At 37.8% G+C, this 20586-nt stretch overlaps 1 protein-coding gene across 1 annotated transcript in view; it reads left to right on the top strand.

Moving 5' to 3' along the window:
* LOC145764444 (uncharacterized) overlaps positions 1-19972 on the top strand; it is a gene marked incomplete at its 5' end in the record, with an annotated part of 28980 nt that extends 9008 nt beyond the window's left edge. Inside the window, 4 exons of the mRNA XM_082576061.1 lie at positions 11109-11204; positions 17356-17468; positions 17851-17977; positions 19468-19972. Of these exons, the coding sequence (XP_082432187.1) occupies positions 11109-11204; positions 17356-17468; positions 17851-17977; positions 19468-19706 (575 nt within the window). The remainder of the gene's footprint in view (positions 1-11108; positions 11205-17355; positions 17469-17850; positions 17978-19467) is intronic.
* Positions 19973-20586: the final 614 nt, after the last annotated feature.

Below are 20586 nucleotides of genomic sequence, written 5' to 3'. Positions count from 1 at the left end.
TGTATTTCTTACAGGTGAGATTCGTAAGCTTGCTAGGTACGGTAGCCTACTAATAACCTTAAATGGTTTTTGCTTTTTACTTTATGTCCTACTAATTGAGTTATTTCTAAAATTATATTTGGGCAAAAATGTCCAGTTATTGGGAAAATCAATCTTACCATGAGTTTTCAAAATCTTTCTAGTTTAGAAATTTGTTTATAGTGTTGCATTTGGTATGAAATACCGTACATTAACATTTTTCTTTAAATGTTAAATGTAGTGTCATCAAATTTGGAACTTTTGTATTTGGTATATTGCAATTTGGGCAGAATGTTAAGCTTCGATTCAGTATATACCTGTAAAATGTAAATGTAAGAAAAACAATTAGCAAGCAGAGGTACCGGTAAGCTTATTACTGATGTTCATTAAGATATACACTGCATTTCTTCATTGATGGAATTTTGAAACCCTGCTGGGTAGCCTACTGGTAATCTTATGAGGTTTTTTGCTTCTTTCTCTTTATTCTACTAATGTATTTATTTGTAAAAAACTAAAAATATTTGGGCAAAAATGTCCAGTTATTGGGAAAATCAATCTTATCATGAGTTTTCAAAATCTTTCTAGTTTAGAAATTTGTTTATAGTGTTGCATTTTGTAGGAAATACATTAACATTTTTTCTTTAAATGTTAAATGTAGTGTCATCAGTTTTGGAACTTTTGTATTTGGTGTATTGCAATTTGGGCAGAATGTTAAGCTTTGATTCAGTATATCTGCAAAATGTAAAATAATGCAATTAGCAAGCAGAGGTAAGCTATTAGCCTACTAATATAATCATTAGGATATACACTACATTTCTTCATTGGTGGAATTTTGAAACCCTGCTGGGTACTGGTAATCTTATGAGGTTTTTTGCTTCTTTATCTATATTATTCTACTGATGTATTTATTTGTAAAATATTTGGGCAAAAATTTCCAGTTATTGGGCAAATCAATCTTAGGCTACTATGAGTTTACCAGGCTATATACCAGTTTAAAAACTTTGTATATTTGTTATAGTGTAATAATTTGTATGAAATACATTAAAATTTTCCCATGAATGTAAACTGTGCCATCTTCAATTTTGGAAACTATTGTATATGATATGTATATACATCATATTTGGTATGTTGCAATTTGTAGAGAATGGTAAGCTTTGTTTTGGTATCTGTGAATTTTCCAGTGTTTGATTTCATGTTTTTGTAAACTGAACTTGTGGGCTACAGTTGAAATGTTTTCTATAAAAATTATTTTTTGTATTGACTGCTGTTTGTCTTTGCCGGTCCTATGGTTGGTATGCTCAGCTATTTATCATATATGACACAGTACATACTACATATTATAGTAATCAATGATCAAATATATAGGCAAGTGTTATGTTGCTTTGGCATCCAATTTATGCAGTTAATATATCAGGTAGTGTAGACAGTATTGATGGTGTTGTCTGTATTTTCTGGCAAGGATTGAGTTTGAAGTTATTACCTATACATGTATGAGTTATTTTGCTTCAGTGCCTGCGATTTCAGTAGTTGCTTCATCATGAACTTAGAATATCTTGGTACAGTAATGATGTCAATGAAAAAACATTGGCTATAACTTCACTGTAATATTAGATCAATATTCATACTAATAGCAACTTAGTTTTGTTCAAAATCAAAGGTGCAAATTTGATGTGCATACTGCACAGTATGATAAACTGTAGAATTCTTGTCAGGTTGTAAGGTTTTGAGTGGCATGGATTAAGTAATGTTACTAGTTTGATAAGTAAATAGGTTGTCATTTGAGATTTTTTCAATGCAAATTTACGAATCTTGACTCTTGATATTTTGAACTATCTTTATAATGAAAAGATTCAGCTACTTTTGGTCTGGCTTTTTATTGCAATTGAGCTGGAGATTTTGAAATGATCTGACGACATGGATATTTAGCCACTGTTGTCCAGTTATTGTTGAATTCTCAGTTTAAATTGTTGTTGAATCCAGGTAGGCCTAATATATATACGTATTTTTGTGCCACAAGAAAATTATTTCAATTTGATGGTTTATTTCAAAGTTTAAAGTTAATTCAGCCTTGTTTTGCTAAGTTGGACGTTTTGCTGCCTGTGTTTTTGTACACCGCCAAGTTGATGACTGTGGACAGTGCCGGTCTTGGGTCCACGTCTTTTAGGCGCTGACAGCTAGGCGCTGGTCTAATAGGCGCGCACACTGTGGCGTCTGGATATTTAGGTGCGGAGCACTGTGGCGCCCGTTCATTTAGGTGCTATTCCTAGTAAAGTCTGTAGATTGTATCAGCTTGGCAGGTAGGGGCGTAGGGCAATGCTTTTCACACAAAATATTATATTGAACAGGAAAATATATTGTTTTGTTAATGCGTGTGCGTTGTTGGTCATGGCTTCAGTGAGTGAAGTTGCCTAAACTGGCAATGCTTTCTCACACAAAATGTTATATTACACAGAAAAGTATATGGGTGAAGCTGCTTGAACCGGAAATGCTTTTCACACAAAATGTTATATTGAACAGAAAAATATGTTATGGCTTCCGTGAGTGAAGCTGCTTAAACCGGCAATGATTTTCACATAAAATGTTATATTGAACAGAAAAATATGTTGTTTTTTTTAATGCGCGTGTTCAGCATTTATTTGTTGTTAGTCCAGGTTTGCGCCGGCGAAAGCTTTATCAATAAATTATTCAAGTTTCCGAAAATGTATGAGATTGAGTTCACTTTTAGTTAGGTCAAATAATAACTAAACATCAGTAAAAAATGTACCGTAGGCTGTACTCAAGCGGGCGGTAGGCTTGAGTGAAGAGTAACTTAATTTTCCGTCAAAACCCGGACTAGGTTTAATAACGAGCGAAGTCTCACCATTATGCTTGCAACTTGTAGCCAAGGTGTAGCCTATATGCCCTGTAGAAATGTATTCATGTGAACAGTAGTAGAGCGTCTTACGCGTTCTCGTCACATGGCCAATCCATCCCGAACAGAAGTAATTTATATTTAATCTAAATTACCAGACATTTTTCACACAAATCTGTTGTATTTACGCGGTAAAAACATGTCATGTGATCGACGTAGACGCACAATCTTGACATCAAATGAAAGCATACCTCTTCAGCTATCCGAAGATGCAAAGCTTTGCAATAAAATTTAAAACATTCTATGTACAACTAGCAACTTTCCAAAAGGCATTTTTTCTAATTTTTTAAAAAATTAAAAATTGGCAGAAAAGTGTACTTCATTATAATTTTTACTACCCAAGCATGATACAATAATACGAAAATATATGTAGTTTAATCGAATGCCAAAACAATTCTGCACATGAGAAAAAATTTACTTCGTTTCTGCGCGCAATGCTTTAGGAGGTACAGCAGAATGATTATGGAAAAATTTGGAAAATTTTAAGCAAAAAGTTTACGTAATTTAGCCTACAGTGTTTTTGATCGAGAAATTCCAAAGTAAGGGGTTGCCTAGCCAGTTTTGACTGCCAATTCCAATGAGTAAAAGAAAAAAAATCCACTGTGTCCCCATCTTTAAGAAGTCCTCATCTGATAACTGCACCGCCAAAATATTTTTTTTTAATTAGCCAAAAAAAGACAGGCAAAGACTATGGATCTGCCATCATTTACATTATTTTTTTGCTTAAAATAGGCTACCTTTTAACCTTGGACGTAGGGATACTTCCTTGGTCATCATGGCAAAAATCCCAACACGTGTGTATACGTCCGTGGTCGCGAAAGAGTTAACTAAAAATGAACTCAATAATGTTCGGAAGCTTCAATAATTTATTGATAAAGCTTTCACCAAAGCAAACCTGGACTAACAACAAATAAAACAATAATAAATCAATAAAACAACAATATATTTTTCTGTTCAATGTAACATTTTGTGTGAAAAGCTTTGCCGGTTTTAGCAGCTTCACTCACTGAAGCCATGATATAATTTTCTGGCAAGCTGCCAAGCTAATACAATCTACAGACTTTACTAGGAATAGCACCTAAACGACCGGGCGCCACAGTGCTCCGCACCTAAATATCCAGACGCCACAGTGTGCGCGCCTATTAGACCAGCGCCTAACTGTCAGCGCCTAAAAGACTTGCTCCCCCGGTCTTAGGGTATTTCGGGCCCTGTGCGGAATATGATTTGAGGGCCCCAATGACAATGATCCAACTCAGTAGCGTAGCTGGGGAGGCCTATTTTGAAAGGGGAGGGGGTGGTTTGACGGTCGGCAGTGAAGCCTGACACCCAGCGGTGGGGGGTCTAGGGGGCCTCCCCCAGAAAATTTTGAAATATTACTTTGAATTTGGGGCATTCTGAGAGCATGTTCAAAATTTGGGTATGAATATTATCCTACTGTAAAATGGTGCTGTCCGGTGGCATAGCAAAAGAATAAGATCATGCATTCTTGGGCGTTTTTTGGAAATAAAGCTATGTTGAGTCTAGATACGACCTATTTCGTCCTCTGAAAAATTCGTACCCCGATTTCGTACCCTGAAATCGGAGTTAACAAAATCAAATTTTGTCCCCTGAAAAGATCGAGAGAAATTTGAAATGTTTGCGGCAACTCCAATCAGCAACTTCGGCCATGTTGTTTTTTTTTCTCGATCTTTTCAGGGGACGAAATAGGTTGCACCCATTGAGTCTTTCTTGTTGCTAATTCCTTTGTTGAATTCACTTGTTGAAATTTTCCATTGGAAATGACAAAATTACTGCATTTTCTGAGTAAATTGCGGGCCCCCTAATTTGCGGGCCCTGTGCGATCGCACGGTTTGCACACCCCAAAGACCGGCACTGCTGTGGAGTTCTTAGACTGCACTATCTCAGAGGTTGTGAGTAATTTTATGTTTTTGAAAATACATACGCAAAGACACAATTTGGGCAAATTTTATTCGCCCCCCCAAAATGTTTTACTCTCCTACGGCTATGAATAAGCCATTTGATATTATCTACAGCTAAGCCCATGTGCGGTTTATGTAGCCTACCTACTGTAATATGAAGCCCCACGTTTGGTTACATAGCCTAGTACATATACTTTGTTCTGTTACCGTGGATAAACTTTTGTTTGGTATTAATTTGCATTTAGAGCTTCGGTAGAGAGTTTGTCTTGTTGAACCATAGGCATACGAAGCCGAGCAACATGATCAAGTTTAACATCTTCAAGTTTATTACATTTACAGAAAAACAAAACTACGCAACAAATTAAGTATCGAACGTTTTCGACATCACAAGATGTCCTCTTCAGGAATAATATACATGCAACTTAACTACATCTGAAAAAAGAAAACAGAGGTTAACTAAATCTATAAACAGAAAAAGACAAAAACTGCACAGTACCGTACTGTACTTCTGACTAGCTCAAACTCAACGATATAGGCTCTACGAGAATCAAAGGTAACTGCATCAAAAGGTGACAGATCACATGATATGGTAGAAAGGCAAAGTGCGAAAAAACTAATTTTAAAATACAGAGAGCAAGAAAGACGAGCCGCAAGCATACAACTGTCTGTTCAAAAGTGGATTGTGACGTTTTATGTACAAGGCTTCCAAGATCTTAGTTTGGTACTCAGACCTGCCTCTGGACATGATCTCAAACTGCTTGATAGAAACGTTATTTTGGCATTCTGTACATGAAAAAATGTGATCTTTAATTGTGCTTTTCTGTATAGAATTCAAATTCAGGTGTTCCCCAGCTCTAGTCGATAAATGTCTTGTTGACATACCAATGTATGTCAGGCTTGCATCACGCAAACAACTGAATTTATAAACGACGTTAGAACATAAAGCAAAGGGCGTAGGCGACTTCAGCTGAAAATATCTGTCTTCTTTGAACGTTCTATATACAGGGTAAATGTCACAATCAAATTTGCATTTCTTTGTGCTGCAGGTTTGGTGGTAGATGCAGTCACATTACTGCATTGCTAGACAAGATGCATCATTTTCACATTTGTGATGTAAAAATGATCCCAGGAGCTTTATCCTGCACCAGCACAGAGCAACAGTGGCACAAACCAAGAACAAGAGGCGATGCCATTTTTGCAGAACCAGTCACAAATTACATCTTTGCAAGAGCGGAGACCGCCCGGACTAAACGGAGGGTGAAAAGCACTATCACATCACGCAGATTCGATGCCAGATGCAATGACCTTAAACGTCTCTTGCTTGAAAGCGAAATTGAAGCCTTTGCAGCATGCTCTGCTTCAAATGCACCATTTTCCTACCTTTTGAAACATCATGATGCATCAAATGAAGACATGCTTGTACATGAGCTTACAGGAAGCACATCGTCGGCTGCGTAGCCGAGTAGTGAGAACGTCTGCGCGACGTTCGAAAGGACGTGGGTTCGACACCGCTCCAGAGCCCGCGGCTGTATCTTAATAGTGTAGCATTTGTGGTTTGGCATTGGCAAAGACACTTAATGGCAAGCCAAAATAAAGGAAGCAGCTGACTCGAAGACTATATGTCACTTCGCTGCTTCCTGTTGTCTGTTGTATTGCATCCTGGCCCGGATTTAGGGGGGCAGAGGGTGCAGGTGCCCGGGCCTCCCGACTTTTGAAGGGCCCCCTAGCCCCTACGTGGAAATAATGTGATTTTGTGTCATTTTTTTTTCCTTTCAGCTTTTAAAGTCAAAATGCAGTGCAGTAGTGGATTAATGCTACTGTATACGTATTGTATGTACATCAACACAGCAGATTTCAACATCAAAACATCAGACAGTTTGCTCAAAACATCAGATCTGATGTTAGTGTTAACGTGGCTTTTGTTATTGCTGTCGGTAGTGACGTATTCTCGAGCAGTGTTTGCACTTTTTGGTCATTTTGAAAAATAATAAAACTAAATGAAACTTTGAACTTTGGGCCTTGCCAGTGCCATTGAAAACAATTTTTTTTCGGTAATTCTTTTAGAAATGTATCCTTGAATGTTCAGTTTACGCATTTTAATGCTTAATTCCCGTTTGAAAATTTTATTTACTATGCCTTTAATAACTTTTAACAAGTTTTTGTTCAATACGATGTTTTTGGCTATGAAAAGCTTGTCAGCTCTTGAATTTTTTTTACAGTTTTGCAGAGTATAGTTCTTCATAACACTGATCATAACAATTCTTTATTTGTATATTAAATCATGAATATACATATGAAGATTTTGTTTTATGTCCCAAATCTGATTGGTGAGTCAATGTTCATTGTGAAATAATGATATCTAATTGCAAATCTTTTTTTGTTCTTAGTGATTTTTTTATAGAATCTTATGACAATATGTATCAACATAATGACAATTTTAATATATCTGATTTACTTGAGTATTTTTCTCTGTTTACTTGAGTAAGACAGTGAGCTCAGGCTAGCGTACATGTATACTCGGTTTGTGCATACATTTGTTAGGTTTTGGAAAGTTTTGTAATGTTTAGCTGAAACAATTTTGTAATTGCTTTTAGGTCATTATTTAGTTCAAGTCAATGATAAAATAAACCAGATCTCAGCATAAATCAAAACAAACTATTCTTTCTTTTGCTTTTCCTTTTGATATGTACAGTATTAAAAAAAATTGCCGTTGAAGGTTGCATTACTGGTGAAGTAATTCATTAGAGCAATTTGTGTGTTATAACCACAATACTATGCATAGGCCCCGAGTTTTCAAAATAGATGGGCGGGCGAACACATACTGTCACGTCATAAAGGTTGTTTTGTGCGTTTTTAAATAGGGCGATTTTTCTAGGTTGTTTGGCTAGCCTAGTTGTCTCCTCTAACACGATTTGGAAACAAGTAGGCTAAGTTGCTACTACTATAGATTGCAAATATCTAGCGATAAACTGCGCTATTAAACCTAGCTTACATTGAATCTACAATTAGAACAGTTATATAACGAAGGAGCTGAATTGCAACTAATGACAACCAACGGTTTCATCCGGCCAAACCGACACGTGTGCACAGTTTAATATCAGTGACGTACCTAACAGACGTAACTGTGATGCTTGAGACAACAAAATAAAGCATTTTGGCAGCAGAGTTAGTTGATAACGTCGTTTGAGAGAAAATTACTCCTTTAAAGAACAATGCCACAGTTTTTACACCGATTTAACATCTGGCGATGTTTAAACGATGTAAACATAGGTTCCGACTTTTCAAAAAAACCTTGGGGGGCGAGAAAGATGATGACGTCATAACCATAACGCAGTGGTTCCCAACCTTTTTTTGGCTGTTACCCTAATCTCCAGCCTGAAGTGAGCCAATTACCCCCACAATCAATTTTCAAAAAAAAAGTGTTTATTGCTACGTATTTCAAAGGGCCAACTCTGACAATCAAAGTGCAATAAGTTACAATACTGAATACAAGATGAAAATGCGTGGTAAACATTCAATGCGAAGGTTGGGCCTGGACTTCAGCCGCCAGCTTTATGACATCGCTTTCGACATCTAGGCGATTGCGCTTCTTTGCCTTCATTCTCAAGACAGTTGAAAATCCTTGTTCACAGCGATACGTTGTTGAAAAAGATGTCAGGATATTTAATACCAGTGTCGCTAACGTTGGTGCGTCCTGGAGTCTGCTAAACCAGAAGGTTCCAAGCCTTTTCCCTTGAAATCAAGTTTCAACGCTTCGTTCATTCGGAGAGTAATAAATTCTTCTTTGGTCGGAAAGTCGTCATCATCCACCTGGCTGTCATCACATGTGAAGGGCTCAGTGCACCATTAGAGACAAGCCGTATCCAAATTCGGAAAGTAGTTATCCATCTTCTTGGTTAGCTGGCCTAAGTGGTCAGCTATGTCCTCCTTCAACGCCGCTGTCAACTTAAGTTCATTCGGTGTCCGACGTTTTCTTCGTAAATAGTTCTTCGTAAAGCAATTTTTCGTAAAACAATTCTTCGTAAAGTTAATTCTTTGTAAAACAATTCTTCCCAAAGCATTTATTCGTGCATGCAATGGAGATTTGATGTATACGAAAAAATGCTTTACGAAAAATTCTTTTAAGGATTTCATTTCACCAACAACTGTTTACGAACAATTGTTTTACGAAGAATTGCTTACGAAGAATTGCTTTACGAAGAATTGTTTACGAAGAATTCGCCTATAACCAGTTCATTCGACTGTTGAGCGTCTAAAACTGCGCCACAGTGCCTCTTCCAACTCGCTTGTTCCACAATTTAACCTTTGGGATAACTGCTGCTGCGGCTAGTTCGGTGTCGATCACAATTACATTCTTGCCTTGAATTAAAAGATTGCGTTTGTTCAATTTACCAAAGATATCAGCCAGATAGCACAGCTGGCAAATCCACTGTTGGTTAGAGAAGTTTTCAGCCAAGTCGGACTTCTTTTCTATCAGAAAACCATGGACAGCCTCACAAAGTTCGACCAGGCGGGTTATCACTTTGCCACGAGACAGTCATCGTACTTCTGTGTGGTACAGTAATGCTTCGTGTCTTTCTTCCATCTTCTTGCACAGTTTCTTGAAATAACGGCTGTTCAATTCCTTCGCTTTTTATAAAGTTTACAACACCTTCACTTGCTTCGCTGTTTCTAAATCGGGTCTCGTTACCCCACAAAAACAGGCAAATTACCCCTCGGGGGTAATTTACCCCCAGGTTGGGAACCACTGCCATAACGCAATAGTCTTTGATTAAGCTTACTATATTGTTTATATTGACACCCAGGTCGCAAACCGAATTTATTAGAACCGCTGCTTGAAACGATTAATTTTACGCATGCATTAGGCCTGGTCATAAAATTTTTGATGTTGTTAGTTCATAATCGGAACAGTTGGAAACAAACCTATTCATTTTCTTTTGTCCGATTGAATAACAACGATCAAGACAGTGAAGTTATCGAAATAAAACGCAAAAAATCATGGTCTCAAGCAGAGTGGAAACCCGCTATCGGTTTTATTAACCTCGTTTCGCTCGTTTTGCTAATTACTTACCTTCAAAGCGTTAACAACGGCGAAGTGTTTTCTCTTCTGCTTTTTATCGAAAGTCTTTATAGTCTTTTGTCGAACACCGTAGTGCAGGAGGGTATATTGATGAGGGTATGAGATGTATATATTTTCACAGTATATACATCAATACAGTGCTTATTGAAGCAAAAAACGGATGACAGTTTTGAAAAATGCATTTTTTCTTTAAGCTGTAGTTACGTAATTGTTTGTTGTGTCGTAGTTTCAACTCGATAAAGTTTGCTAAAATCGATTTCATGTTTGAAGTCACAAAAAGTCTAACGGACGTTTGGCTAACTCGTGAAATGAGAATTAATATTCAACCTCGCATTCACTTTTTCGCTACCACGCATTTTGACTCTGAAGTTGCTCCTCACACACGGGATGATAAGCAGTGTGTCACTGTGAGCGTGCGCATCTCAGTAGTAATTCGCGTTCCAGAGAAAGCCATGCGATCAGCTGCTGTTTTGCGGGCAAGAGCAACGTAAGCTGTTTTTCGCTTTCGGCGTTCTTAAGTCTGTTTAAATGATTTAAATCTCTTTCGCAAAGTATTTTATCTTTGAAACACCACTTGTAATAGCCATTTTTGTTGCCCCTCAACTATAAATTTATGGGGGGCGGCGCGTATGGATGTAAAAGCAATGGAAATTGCGATCAGACTTTTGCTGCGAATGAAGTTCCTCATAGGTTTGCGCAATTTACTTAATTTATAGCACTGGGCTACAAGTGGCAGAGTGGAGACAAATGGCGCGGCTGGACACTTTTGCTCGTTTAACGGCGAATCAGCGTTGTTTAATGTTGCATGAATGTAACAATGGCAATAATGGGCGAAAACTAATCGCTAAATTAGTATGTTTAGTAGGGCCTATCATATGGCGACAAAACCCTGCAAATAAGGTAAGTAGGCTAGTATCAGAAGGTGGCAGATGGTTACAGAAATTTTGGGACTTAAAATTGTATTAATTTTTTTTTTAATTCCTGAAATGTCCGGCAGGTGCGGCCCGCCCGCCAGGGACTCGGCGCCGGTGATATTATGAAACCATCTATCTTGTAGCTTTAATTTAGTATATAGTATTTCTACAACTACCGGTATGCCACTCAATATTAGTGCAGAAATATCATGCATGTGATGTAACTGATGTCATTTAACTTGATATTCTTCATTTTATTGTTATAGGATACCTTCGATTTACTTTGTTGCTGATTTCATGGTATCACCTTGAGTTTCCACAGATTTTTCTGCCATTTTATATTATCAGCGTTCTTTTAGATGGTAAGCCAGCCTTAGCAGTTTGTGAAGTTGTTATATACATAATTGTCTATGTCATCATTATGTTAATATGTGTATACTTTACTGTGTTGCTGATTAACAAAGCAGGTTTTAAGTTATTGAAATTTGTGCTGTACTAAGCAAAGAGCTGGCACCACAATTACCAAATGGCCTGTTTCGGCGAATCCAATTCGGAAAAACCGATTCGGAGAAATCCTATTTCAGAGACAGCCTTTTTGCGGAGAAAACCAATTCGAAGAATTTTCGAGAAATTGTTGAAATTATGTACTTAGGTAGGCGGTTTTTGTGTTTACCTTTTCATACCCACGCAAAAGGTTAGGCAATCAACTTGGCTTATAACACTGGTCAACAAGAAACTAACAATCATTTCCAAGTAATTCTGGTGCCCAAGTAAGTAATTCAATACTAATACCCAGCCAGTGCTATGCTTGGTCAAAATTAGTATTGTTTTTGGAAGAGCTCTTAAACTGTGTATAGGTAGCTTTCAAGTTGCTATATTTTTGTTATTTGTGCGACTGCAACAAGTATGAGTGCTAGACCAAGTATTTCAAAAGGAGGTTGATTGAACATCGGAACAAATTATTGCTGCATATGCGGAGAGTAGGTACACATTTACCTTCTGATTTTATAAAGCTGTCCACCAACCACAAGCTTGCCTAGGCTAATAAAGTTAATTTATTACGTTTCAAGGAAGCGATTGCTAAATTTGCCACTATGGTTCACCCGTAACAAGAATGGATGGGCAATTTAGAATTGGATTTTTGCATATATGAATTAGACCATTACGGTTTTGCCACCTTTTCCTTTTGTTGGTTAAATGTCACTGTATTTTATTTCCACAATATCGTTTCTTCTGCATTCCGACAAAGAAAAGTAAATATACACAGCGTAGGCTACAACTACAAACAAATGTAGCTTTTAATGAGGCTATGGTCTGTTGTCACAAACAAAACATTGACTTTAGTTTGTGTTTGCTTCATTTCCTATGGCTGAAATACTGCTTATTGAACCAGATTTGATTTAGGCCTAACTAGTAACTAGGCTACTCTAGCAGGCCTCTAAGCTTGTTTTATTTTTTCGGAGACCAAGCATGGCCTACCAAAGCTGCTTCTCGGAGGCCAAATTCTTGCGCCCGGCAGCCAAAACAAAACAAATTATTAAAAAATTGTGTTTATAAAATCCGTTAATGGATATCGTGTTTTTGTGTTCACTCAAGAACAACCTAATCAAGGACCTGAAACATATTTGCAGCTGTATTTAAATCATGATTTAAATGCATTACTTCTCACGTAGGTGTAGAGCTAGTCTTCGAGTTTTTATAGGTTGACAACGACGCTCATACTTTGCCTTGTTAGTGAAGAAATACTGCGAATGCGAGTGAAGAGAAAAATATTTCCAATACCAATGGAATGGAGAAATGTTGGCTAGTGGAAGCCGGCTTAACATGGCCTACCAGCACGGTAGTTTTCGAAGGCCGTTCAACGTTTGATATCTGTTTATTTTTTCTTGCTGAAATTTTTCTGCTGACACTTTATTTACTTACTGTTTCACCACTGCTTTTTTTGGCTGAGAGTTTATTTTATTAACCTCTATTGTTAATCATGAAACGCGTTTGATAACTTTTTTTTCTTTGGTTGAGACTTTTTTGCTGGCACTTTACTTGGTTAACCTCTATTGTAAGCTAATTTTTTTTTTTTTTATTAAAATGATGCTGCTGTGGAATTTTTGCATTTCAAAAAAGCCTTTCTCCGAATTGAGATTTTTCCGAATCGGATTCTCCAAATAGTAGCAGACTGCCACAATTATATATGATACCGTACTATACATAGTACTAGTAGCATTTTATTAGTAAAGGCTAGTACAATAGTCCCCTGCTTATTAAGCCAACTTTGGGATAGAGCTCGACCGATATCACTTTTTCAGGCCGATACCAATATTTATAAAAATTTTATGCCGATAAGCAACAAACCAGTCCAAGAAAGTTTATGCATTAGTTGCTGTAATGGAAAAATCATTAACACTAATCACAAAAAAAACACCAAACAAAAAAGAAACAACCCAGGGCACGAAATTCCTTTTTGCTGACGGTGGACAAACGTGTCCGGTCTGAATTCTTTGCCATTTAAGAGCTATGGCGACGGTTTGGAAGGCTTTTTAAAATTTCAGCAAAGATTTTCATCCAGACCAACGAGGTGCGCTTGGAGAGCTGTTTTTTTTTTCGGTCATTTAGCGGTCATTGACCGCTTTTTTAGCAAAATGTCCGAAAAAAATATAGTCAATTCGGTCAAACATTTCTCAGCGAAAGTTAATCTTGTAGCTAGTCAGGAAGTGCAAATTTTGGTTTGTATCAGCTACTTGAAAGGAAATATAATTTTCATCGTAAAAAAAAGCCGAAATAAATAAAAAATGACCGAATTTTTTCAAATCATTTCGAACAAATAACTGATAAGTCCTAGCAAAAAAAAAAACAGTTGGAGAGTCAAAGCGCCATGTAGCTGCAATACGCCGCATAACTGATTAACTTCCACCGAACAAGGTTGTGTGGCCTCTTGCGTCACAATGCTCTGTGCACGGGTCGGAAAACTTCTACAATGACTCTACTATTTTCTTCTGTGCAAAGTTTCACTAGGATTTTTTTTGGGGGTTATTTTTGCAACTTCTACAATGACGCTACTATTTTCTTTGCAAAGTTTCACTAGGCTTTTTTCTTTGGGTTTATTTTTGCATGTCATGTGAGCGAAAGTTGATTTTCGCTGGGCTTTTTCTTTCTTACTGTAATCAGGGCCGTAGCCAGACCGCAGAGCAAGGGGGGCCAAAATAAGCAAAAACGGGAAAGATGTGCAAAATCATTATACTTGTAGCTGTTGATCGAGAACGTTGGGATTTTGCCAGGGGGATAGAATTTTTTTCAGGGGGGTCGAGGCCCTCCCTGGCCCCCGGCTGGCTACGGGCTTGACTATAATACCAAAACTTGACAAATTTTGCTGTATCTTGCTGACATAGCCTACTCGTATGCAGTGGCGTAGCAACGCAGTATGCCGCCCTTGGATTTTTGCACGAAACGCCGCCCCTACCCCCCCCCTCGACACCGTCGTAAAAGCTAATTAAAATTCCACACAACAGAAGAATTAAAGTAGTTTTGTTTAATTTTATTGAAAGTTCAAAATAAAACCACTTCTTACTCAAACAGCTGAAGGATTCTTTGTCTCCTTTAATTACTCTAATCGCTGGCTTAAATGGCCCTTCTTTATTCTGAAACCTTTCTGGCCCTAGTTTGATTATCTCAACTCTCATGTTATGGGTTAATGTTTCTGGCCAAGTAGTCACATCGTCATGAAAATAATAGATAGCATCTGTTTTATCTTTATCTGACAGTGTTTTATTCACAGGCTTTCAATGACCACTTTGTTATTGTTTTGCTCGAGGTAGCCTACACTTCTTCTTCCGTCTCAATTTGAGGTACCGTAGAGATTTACTGTGCTAATCTCTTCTGTTTTTTTAGCAGAGGCAATTTTTACGAACTTTAAAATGACTCCTTCATTCTTTTTAGTTCCCCTTCTCTAGCTTTCTTTTTCTTTAAAAAAAAATCTTCACTTTCTTTTACTTTCGTCATTGGCAAAATTAACTTAAAAAATTGCAACTTAAATCTTGTTCTGGAATCTGCAGCACATTAGTTAAAAACAATAATCATAATTGCAAATTTGCTGAGTTAAGCTAAGTGATCTATTTCAGACCTGAAACTTTAAACCTTTCACTAACCTATCCCCATCTTTACAGATGAAGATGGAGGAATCCCTTCTATCTACCACAGACAGATAGTAAAGATGACAGTTGACTCGATGACCTCACGGTCTATTCCTGTCTCCTCCCGAAAGTGAAATAAACATTTCATTTGACCCCAATGAAATGTAGTCCAAAAAAACAACCTCTCATACGAAAGAAGAAAGCTCAATTGGTTAGAGCGTCACTTCTGGAACAAAGAAGCTTCAAGATCAAGCGGCGCTGGTTCGACTCTCGGGGTGTGCGCTTGAGCAACGCACGTTTAGGACTGCTCTCCATTCAGCGGCATCTAATGGATGGAATAGTTCCCCGGCAACATGACTTCAACAATCGGAAACTTCACTCTGTCAATCTCGGTGACCAGGCCTGCGTCAGTGATTTAAAGCCTCTACAACTATGCGAAACTGCCAGGATTAAGTTCTGCAAGAAGCTTTTCCAGTCCGAGGATAAAGATTCAATCAATCAATCAAGTGAAATAAACTTAAAACTAATCTGAACTTAACTATCGTACCAAACAGTGGCCGAGTGGCAGCAGTGGCCGAGTGTCGGCAGCAGTGGCCGAGTGGTTGGCGCGTTGGGCTCGCAGTCGAGAGCCTGCATGTTCGACTCCAGCCACCCGCACTTGCTGTTGTTTCTCTGGGCAAGAAACTTTACGATAATTGCCTCTACCCAGTGATCGATTTCGAGTAATGGGTAGTACCAAATTTAAGTCATAAGTAGAGTAGACAACCGGAAACAGTCATTGCCGTCGGCTGCAGCGTGGGTCAGGTGTACGTCGGAAGGCGTACACCGATGCATAGCGCTCAAGTCCGCTTTCCCACAATGCAGGGTAAAGATATGAAAAACAAACAAAACAAACAAAGTTAAATTGACTGAGCAATGCTATAGCTTACAAGTTACAACCGACATTCTATCATTACTTCAACAACATGAATATCATTAAACCGTCACAAATACCACATGGTGTGGCACAATCTAAAAAAGTTGCAGATTAGTTTATAGGCATAGCCTAACTTGTTTAACTTTTTGGCTTCACTTAGATCAGTGTTAACTTAGGTCGTTTAAGTCTGAGTCTCTCCGAGAATAAATTAACGTGACTGTCTTTGTTCGTTTTCTTTAAACTTTTAAACGTTATCACATTTTGCCGCCCTTTAGCAACGTGCCGCCCCTGGATTTATCCACAAGATCCAATGGGTAGTTACGCCACTGCTCGTATGATCTATTTTTGTAACGAATCCTGCCTTATCAATATCACTCGGAGATCAAAGCCAGACATTGTGACGTAAGACTTGAAATAAGTTGCGCGTGGTTAGTGTAGAAGTACACCGGTACTCCCATCGATTCTTAGCGAAAAATTCACCGTTGTTACACTGATTTAATGTCATCAATCGTTGAAGCAACGTAAAACTCGAAAGTTTTCCTGCTTGAATGGAAGCTAAGGGATACAGTTATTAACATTTTCTAGATGCGCGCACTAGAATGGGCGGGAAATTATATTCTTGCAACAAATGTTCGTGCTATGCAAGCACGTTTGAGCAACTTGTGTTTCTTCTAAAGGCATGTATGGCTGGTTTTGAGTGTGCTTTTGCTGGCTGATGTTTATCGGCGAAAAATAGCCGATACAATATATCGGCTACACCTGATATCGGCCGATACATATCGGCTGACCGATATATCGGTCGAGCTCTACTTTGGGATCAGACGATTTTGGGCTTATTAAGCGGGGGATGAAGTTCTGCCACTCCTATTTGCACAATTCTTTGACTATGACAAAAAGTTGCTAAATCTTTTACCAACTGTGCACAACGATCGGTTTTTCGAAAATTACGTTTTTTGCAAGTTGTGTCAACAAAAGCTTTGTTTCAAATGTACAACCCAGTGAAATGAGATCCAGGTTAAAAGGTTTGTGGCGAAACATTTAAGAATTGAGTTAATAAAGCGTAAAATCGTCGAAAAATAGTAAATTGTGGCACCTTGCACAAATTCAAGCAAATGTAATCGAAAATTGGGCTTATTAAGCGGGGTTTTGGGCTTATAATGCAGGTCTTTTTACAGGAATGAATGGGATTAATTCGTACCGAACCAAATTGAGCTTAATAAAAAAGTGAGCTTACCGTGGACTCAATATTAAGCGAGGCCTACTGTATTTCTTAATGGAAGGTATTGTATTAGCAACTTTTTTAACCACTCTAGTAACAATTTTAATCTTGGGTGTCCATTTGTTCTTGGTATTTACTTCAGTGATGTTCAGGTCTTTCTGCAAATTCTGAAGGGTCTGACCTGCACATTGTATGGTAGAAACTCTTTATATCGTATTGTTGCTCCGTGTATATTGTTTTGTTGCGATATTTAGGTGTCGATGGATGGGCAGCTCGCAAGTTGAATCAAGTTTCAGATTTTGGAGCTTGGCTTGATGTGGTTGTCGATATCATAGGAAGAGGTTTCGTTTGGTGTTATTTGGGGAAGGTAGTTTAGCATTATACTTTAATACTTTTATGATTTTATGTTTAATGCTTTGCATGAACATGAATTAGTTATTATTCACGAAATTGTAATGTTTATTATTCTTCAAAATTTTACAGAACTGTTTGCTATAGATATACCAATAATAATATTCTGCAAACATGTTTTATTTTGCGCCCACTGCAACGAAATACAGTACACTGAGATCACAGTTGCAACTCAATAGACAACAGGGAGCAGCGAGTAACTAGAAGTGTTTCCATTCCAAAGACTGAACAACCTTTTTACTGTTTTAAATACAATTTAGTGTTTGTCTGCGGTATTTATCGTACTGTGTAACCATATTTCATGCCGTCATATGATGGTTTATAAATTGTGATTGCAGTTTGGCTATGCTGTTCCTGCGTGGGAGTGGATTGTATTTGTAGCCAACCATTCAAGGACAAATAGTGGACAATGGAAAGAACATTTTAAGAAAGCGCCTTTGTTGGTACGAAAAGTAATGGAGCATGGTAAGCTATGCTATCGGCTAATACGCTATAACTATATTGTGCATATTGCAGTTCAACTTGGTACTTGTATCTCATAGTCACTGGGTTGTACCCGTAAAGAATCTCCCTGATAGCGCAATTGAATAAACTCTCGACATTAAGCGAAGAAATAGAAAGGTCGAAAAACGATAGTTCATTCCTCGTTGAGAGCACCTGAGCAGCATTAAAGACAGGTTTCCATTTAGCGCTATCCAATGAATAGATATTTGTTTTGTTGAACCATAGGCATACGAAGCCGAGTAACGTGATCAACTGATCATATAGAAACACAAAACTACGCAACAAATTAAGTATCGAACGTTTTCGACATCACAAGATGTCCTCTTCAGGAATAATATACATACAACAACTACATCTGAATAAAATACAGATGTTAACTAAATCTATAAAAAAGATATTCGTTTAACTAATATTCGCAACAACCCTCGGAAACTTCGCTCTGTCAACCTCGGTGGCCGCTAACCGGGTTCGCGTCGTTAGTTTAAAACCTCTAGTAGTATGCGAAACTGCAGTCTTTGAAATTAGCATATTTTTACTTAGGCAAAAACGTTGCCGAGGCCAAACAGCAAATATTGAAATTGCCTCGGCAATTGCTGTGAACACTTATTACGAAAAGATTGTACCAAAACATGTAAAGCGAAAAGCGAAAAATATACTAGAGTAGCTTATCACGGCCGCATTGTTTGATTTGTTGTGATTTAATAATACCAAAAGTAGCGATAAAGCGAGCTACACGATACGCACACTGTTACGGGAATTCACGTTAAATAACTCAAATAACCCACGGGGGGAGGGGGTAATGAATTTTGGGTTGATTCAACATTCGAGTCAGCACAAATCGATTTATTTTTCCCGGCGGGTTGTGTAGCGTAACAACAATGCCCAATAAGAAATTTACGTTTGTTTTACATTAATTTGACATCTAGCGATGTTGAATTATCATAAAATAACGTTAATTGCCCAACGAGGTACTTGTGGTTCTTACAAGTGCTCGTGTGGCTTCGGCGTTTTTATTGCCGACGCTAATAATGCGCCATTCATGCACCTGCCTCGGCAATTGCTGACGCTAATTTCGAAGACTGAAACTGTGAGGATTAAGCATCCAAACAAGCCCTTTCAGCTTGAGGATAAACATTCCTATAATGGGCTGCCTACCATGCTTTAAATACGCTTCATGCTTTTGGTACAGTTAGGCTAAGGTTCAAAACGTGGAGTGATATTTTTATTTGGTAAAAACAACCTCTATCAAGATTCAAGCGGGTAAATTTGGTAAAGTAGATTGTGTGACAAACGCTCATATTCTGACTCGCAAAGGCTACGATGAACTTGAGTACGTTGAGAAAGAGTAAAAACGTTCCGTGACAAGTCCCCATTATCTTTTCTTCAAGTGTTTGTTATCTTTCAATGGTTAATGGGCTGGAAAGATTGTGTTTAAAGCACCTGTTGTTCAGGCTTCAAAACTGTATTGGGAACGATCGCGATTTGTGGACTGAATGGATTGCCGATTTGGCTTTATCTTCGCAACCACTTGCCTGAAGTCACTACAATTTCTCCTGTTTTTTCTTCCTGTTTGTTTTCAACCTTCATATTAGGACGACTTTTGTCTTTCCTTGTAGAATTTTGGTGCGTTTATATTCATCTTCATCACTTAACGGAAGTTTCTGGCAAGCAAAAAACTTCCAAGAATTGACCAGAGATTTTTGTAGAGATATTTCACAATGTTAGCAATTAGCATAATCAAGTATTATTATCGTGTTCTTAATGCCAAGGCTGCGTAGCAATTGTTTACACCGTGTTCTATGGTATTTTCCTTTGTATTTTCACTAAAGCTTTGACAAGTCCAGAAATGTCTTCAGTGTCGAATTCGTTTCGATTACTTATGTTGCAAGTTTTATGTGTTGATTTATCACGTTTTGTGCTAACTTTGATTCACAAACATTCACGCCTTGCTCCCATACCGGCTGCTAATTGTATCATAGCCTAAAAGCTTAAAAGTGTTGCATTTTTATCTATCCGTATAACGGGAGGGGAGGGTGGGGCTAGTTGGAATGAAGTTTAGGAAAACGCTGATTACTCAAAAAATGTTTATGTTTGATAACTCAAAATTGCTACAAATAACAACTGTGATGTCCTCTAGCAGATTACAAACGGTGGTGACGATGGTGATTCAAGTTCATGTGCAATCTAACTTTTTTCAAGATCACTTCAACTTCCCAACTAACCCCATACTTGGGGTTAGTTAGAAATCACTACATTACAATACAAAAACTATTGCTTTTGGTATAAAAGTTATTTCATTGAGGATTATAAAGTGATAAGTCAATGTCAAACAAAAGTTTTTGTTGACAACGTCTTAGCTTCAAGACTATGTCTTTAATGCTGTGCGTGAACAACGAGTCTTCAGATTCATCCGGAAACACAAATGTCAGTTCATCAGTGGATCTAGAACTAGCACGTTTCATGAAGTTCAGAGGGACATCTCCAATTCTCCATCATCAAACACATCGACCACCTGAGAAATACAAACATTTCTATTTGAATAAGATCTTGTACTGATGACAGCGAGTGGA

Source organism: Aplidium turbinatum, chromosome 1 (assembly GCF_918807975.1).
Source record: "Aplidium turbinatum chromosome 1, kaAplTurb1.1, whole genome shotgun sequence".
Classification (NCBI taxonomy): Eukaryota; Metazoa; Chordata; class Ascidiacea; order Aplousobranchia; family Polyclinidae; genus Aplidium; species Aplidium turbinatum.
Note: the sequence above shows the minus strand (reverse complement) of the source record. Positions and strands in the feature narration are given on the sequence as shown.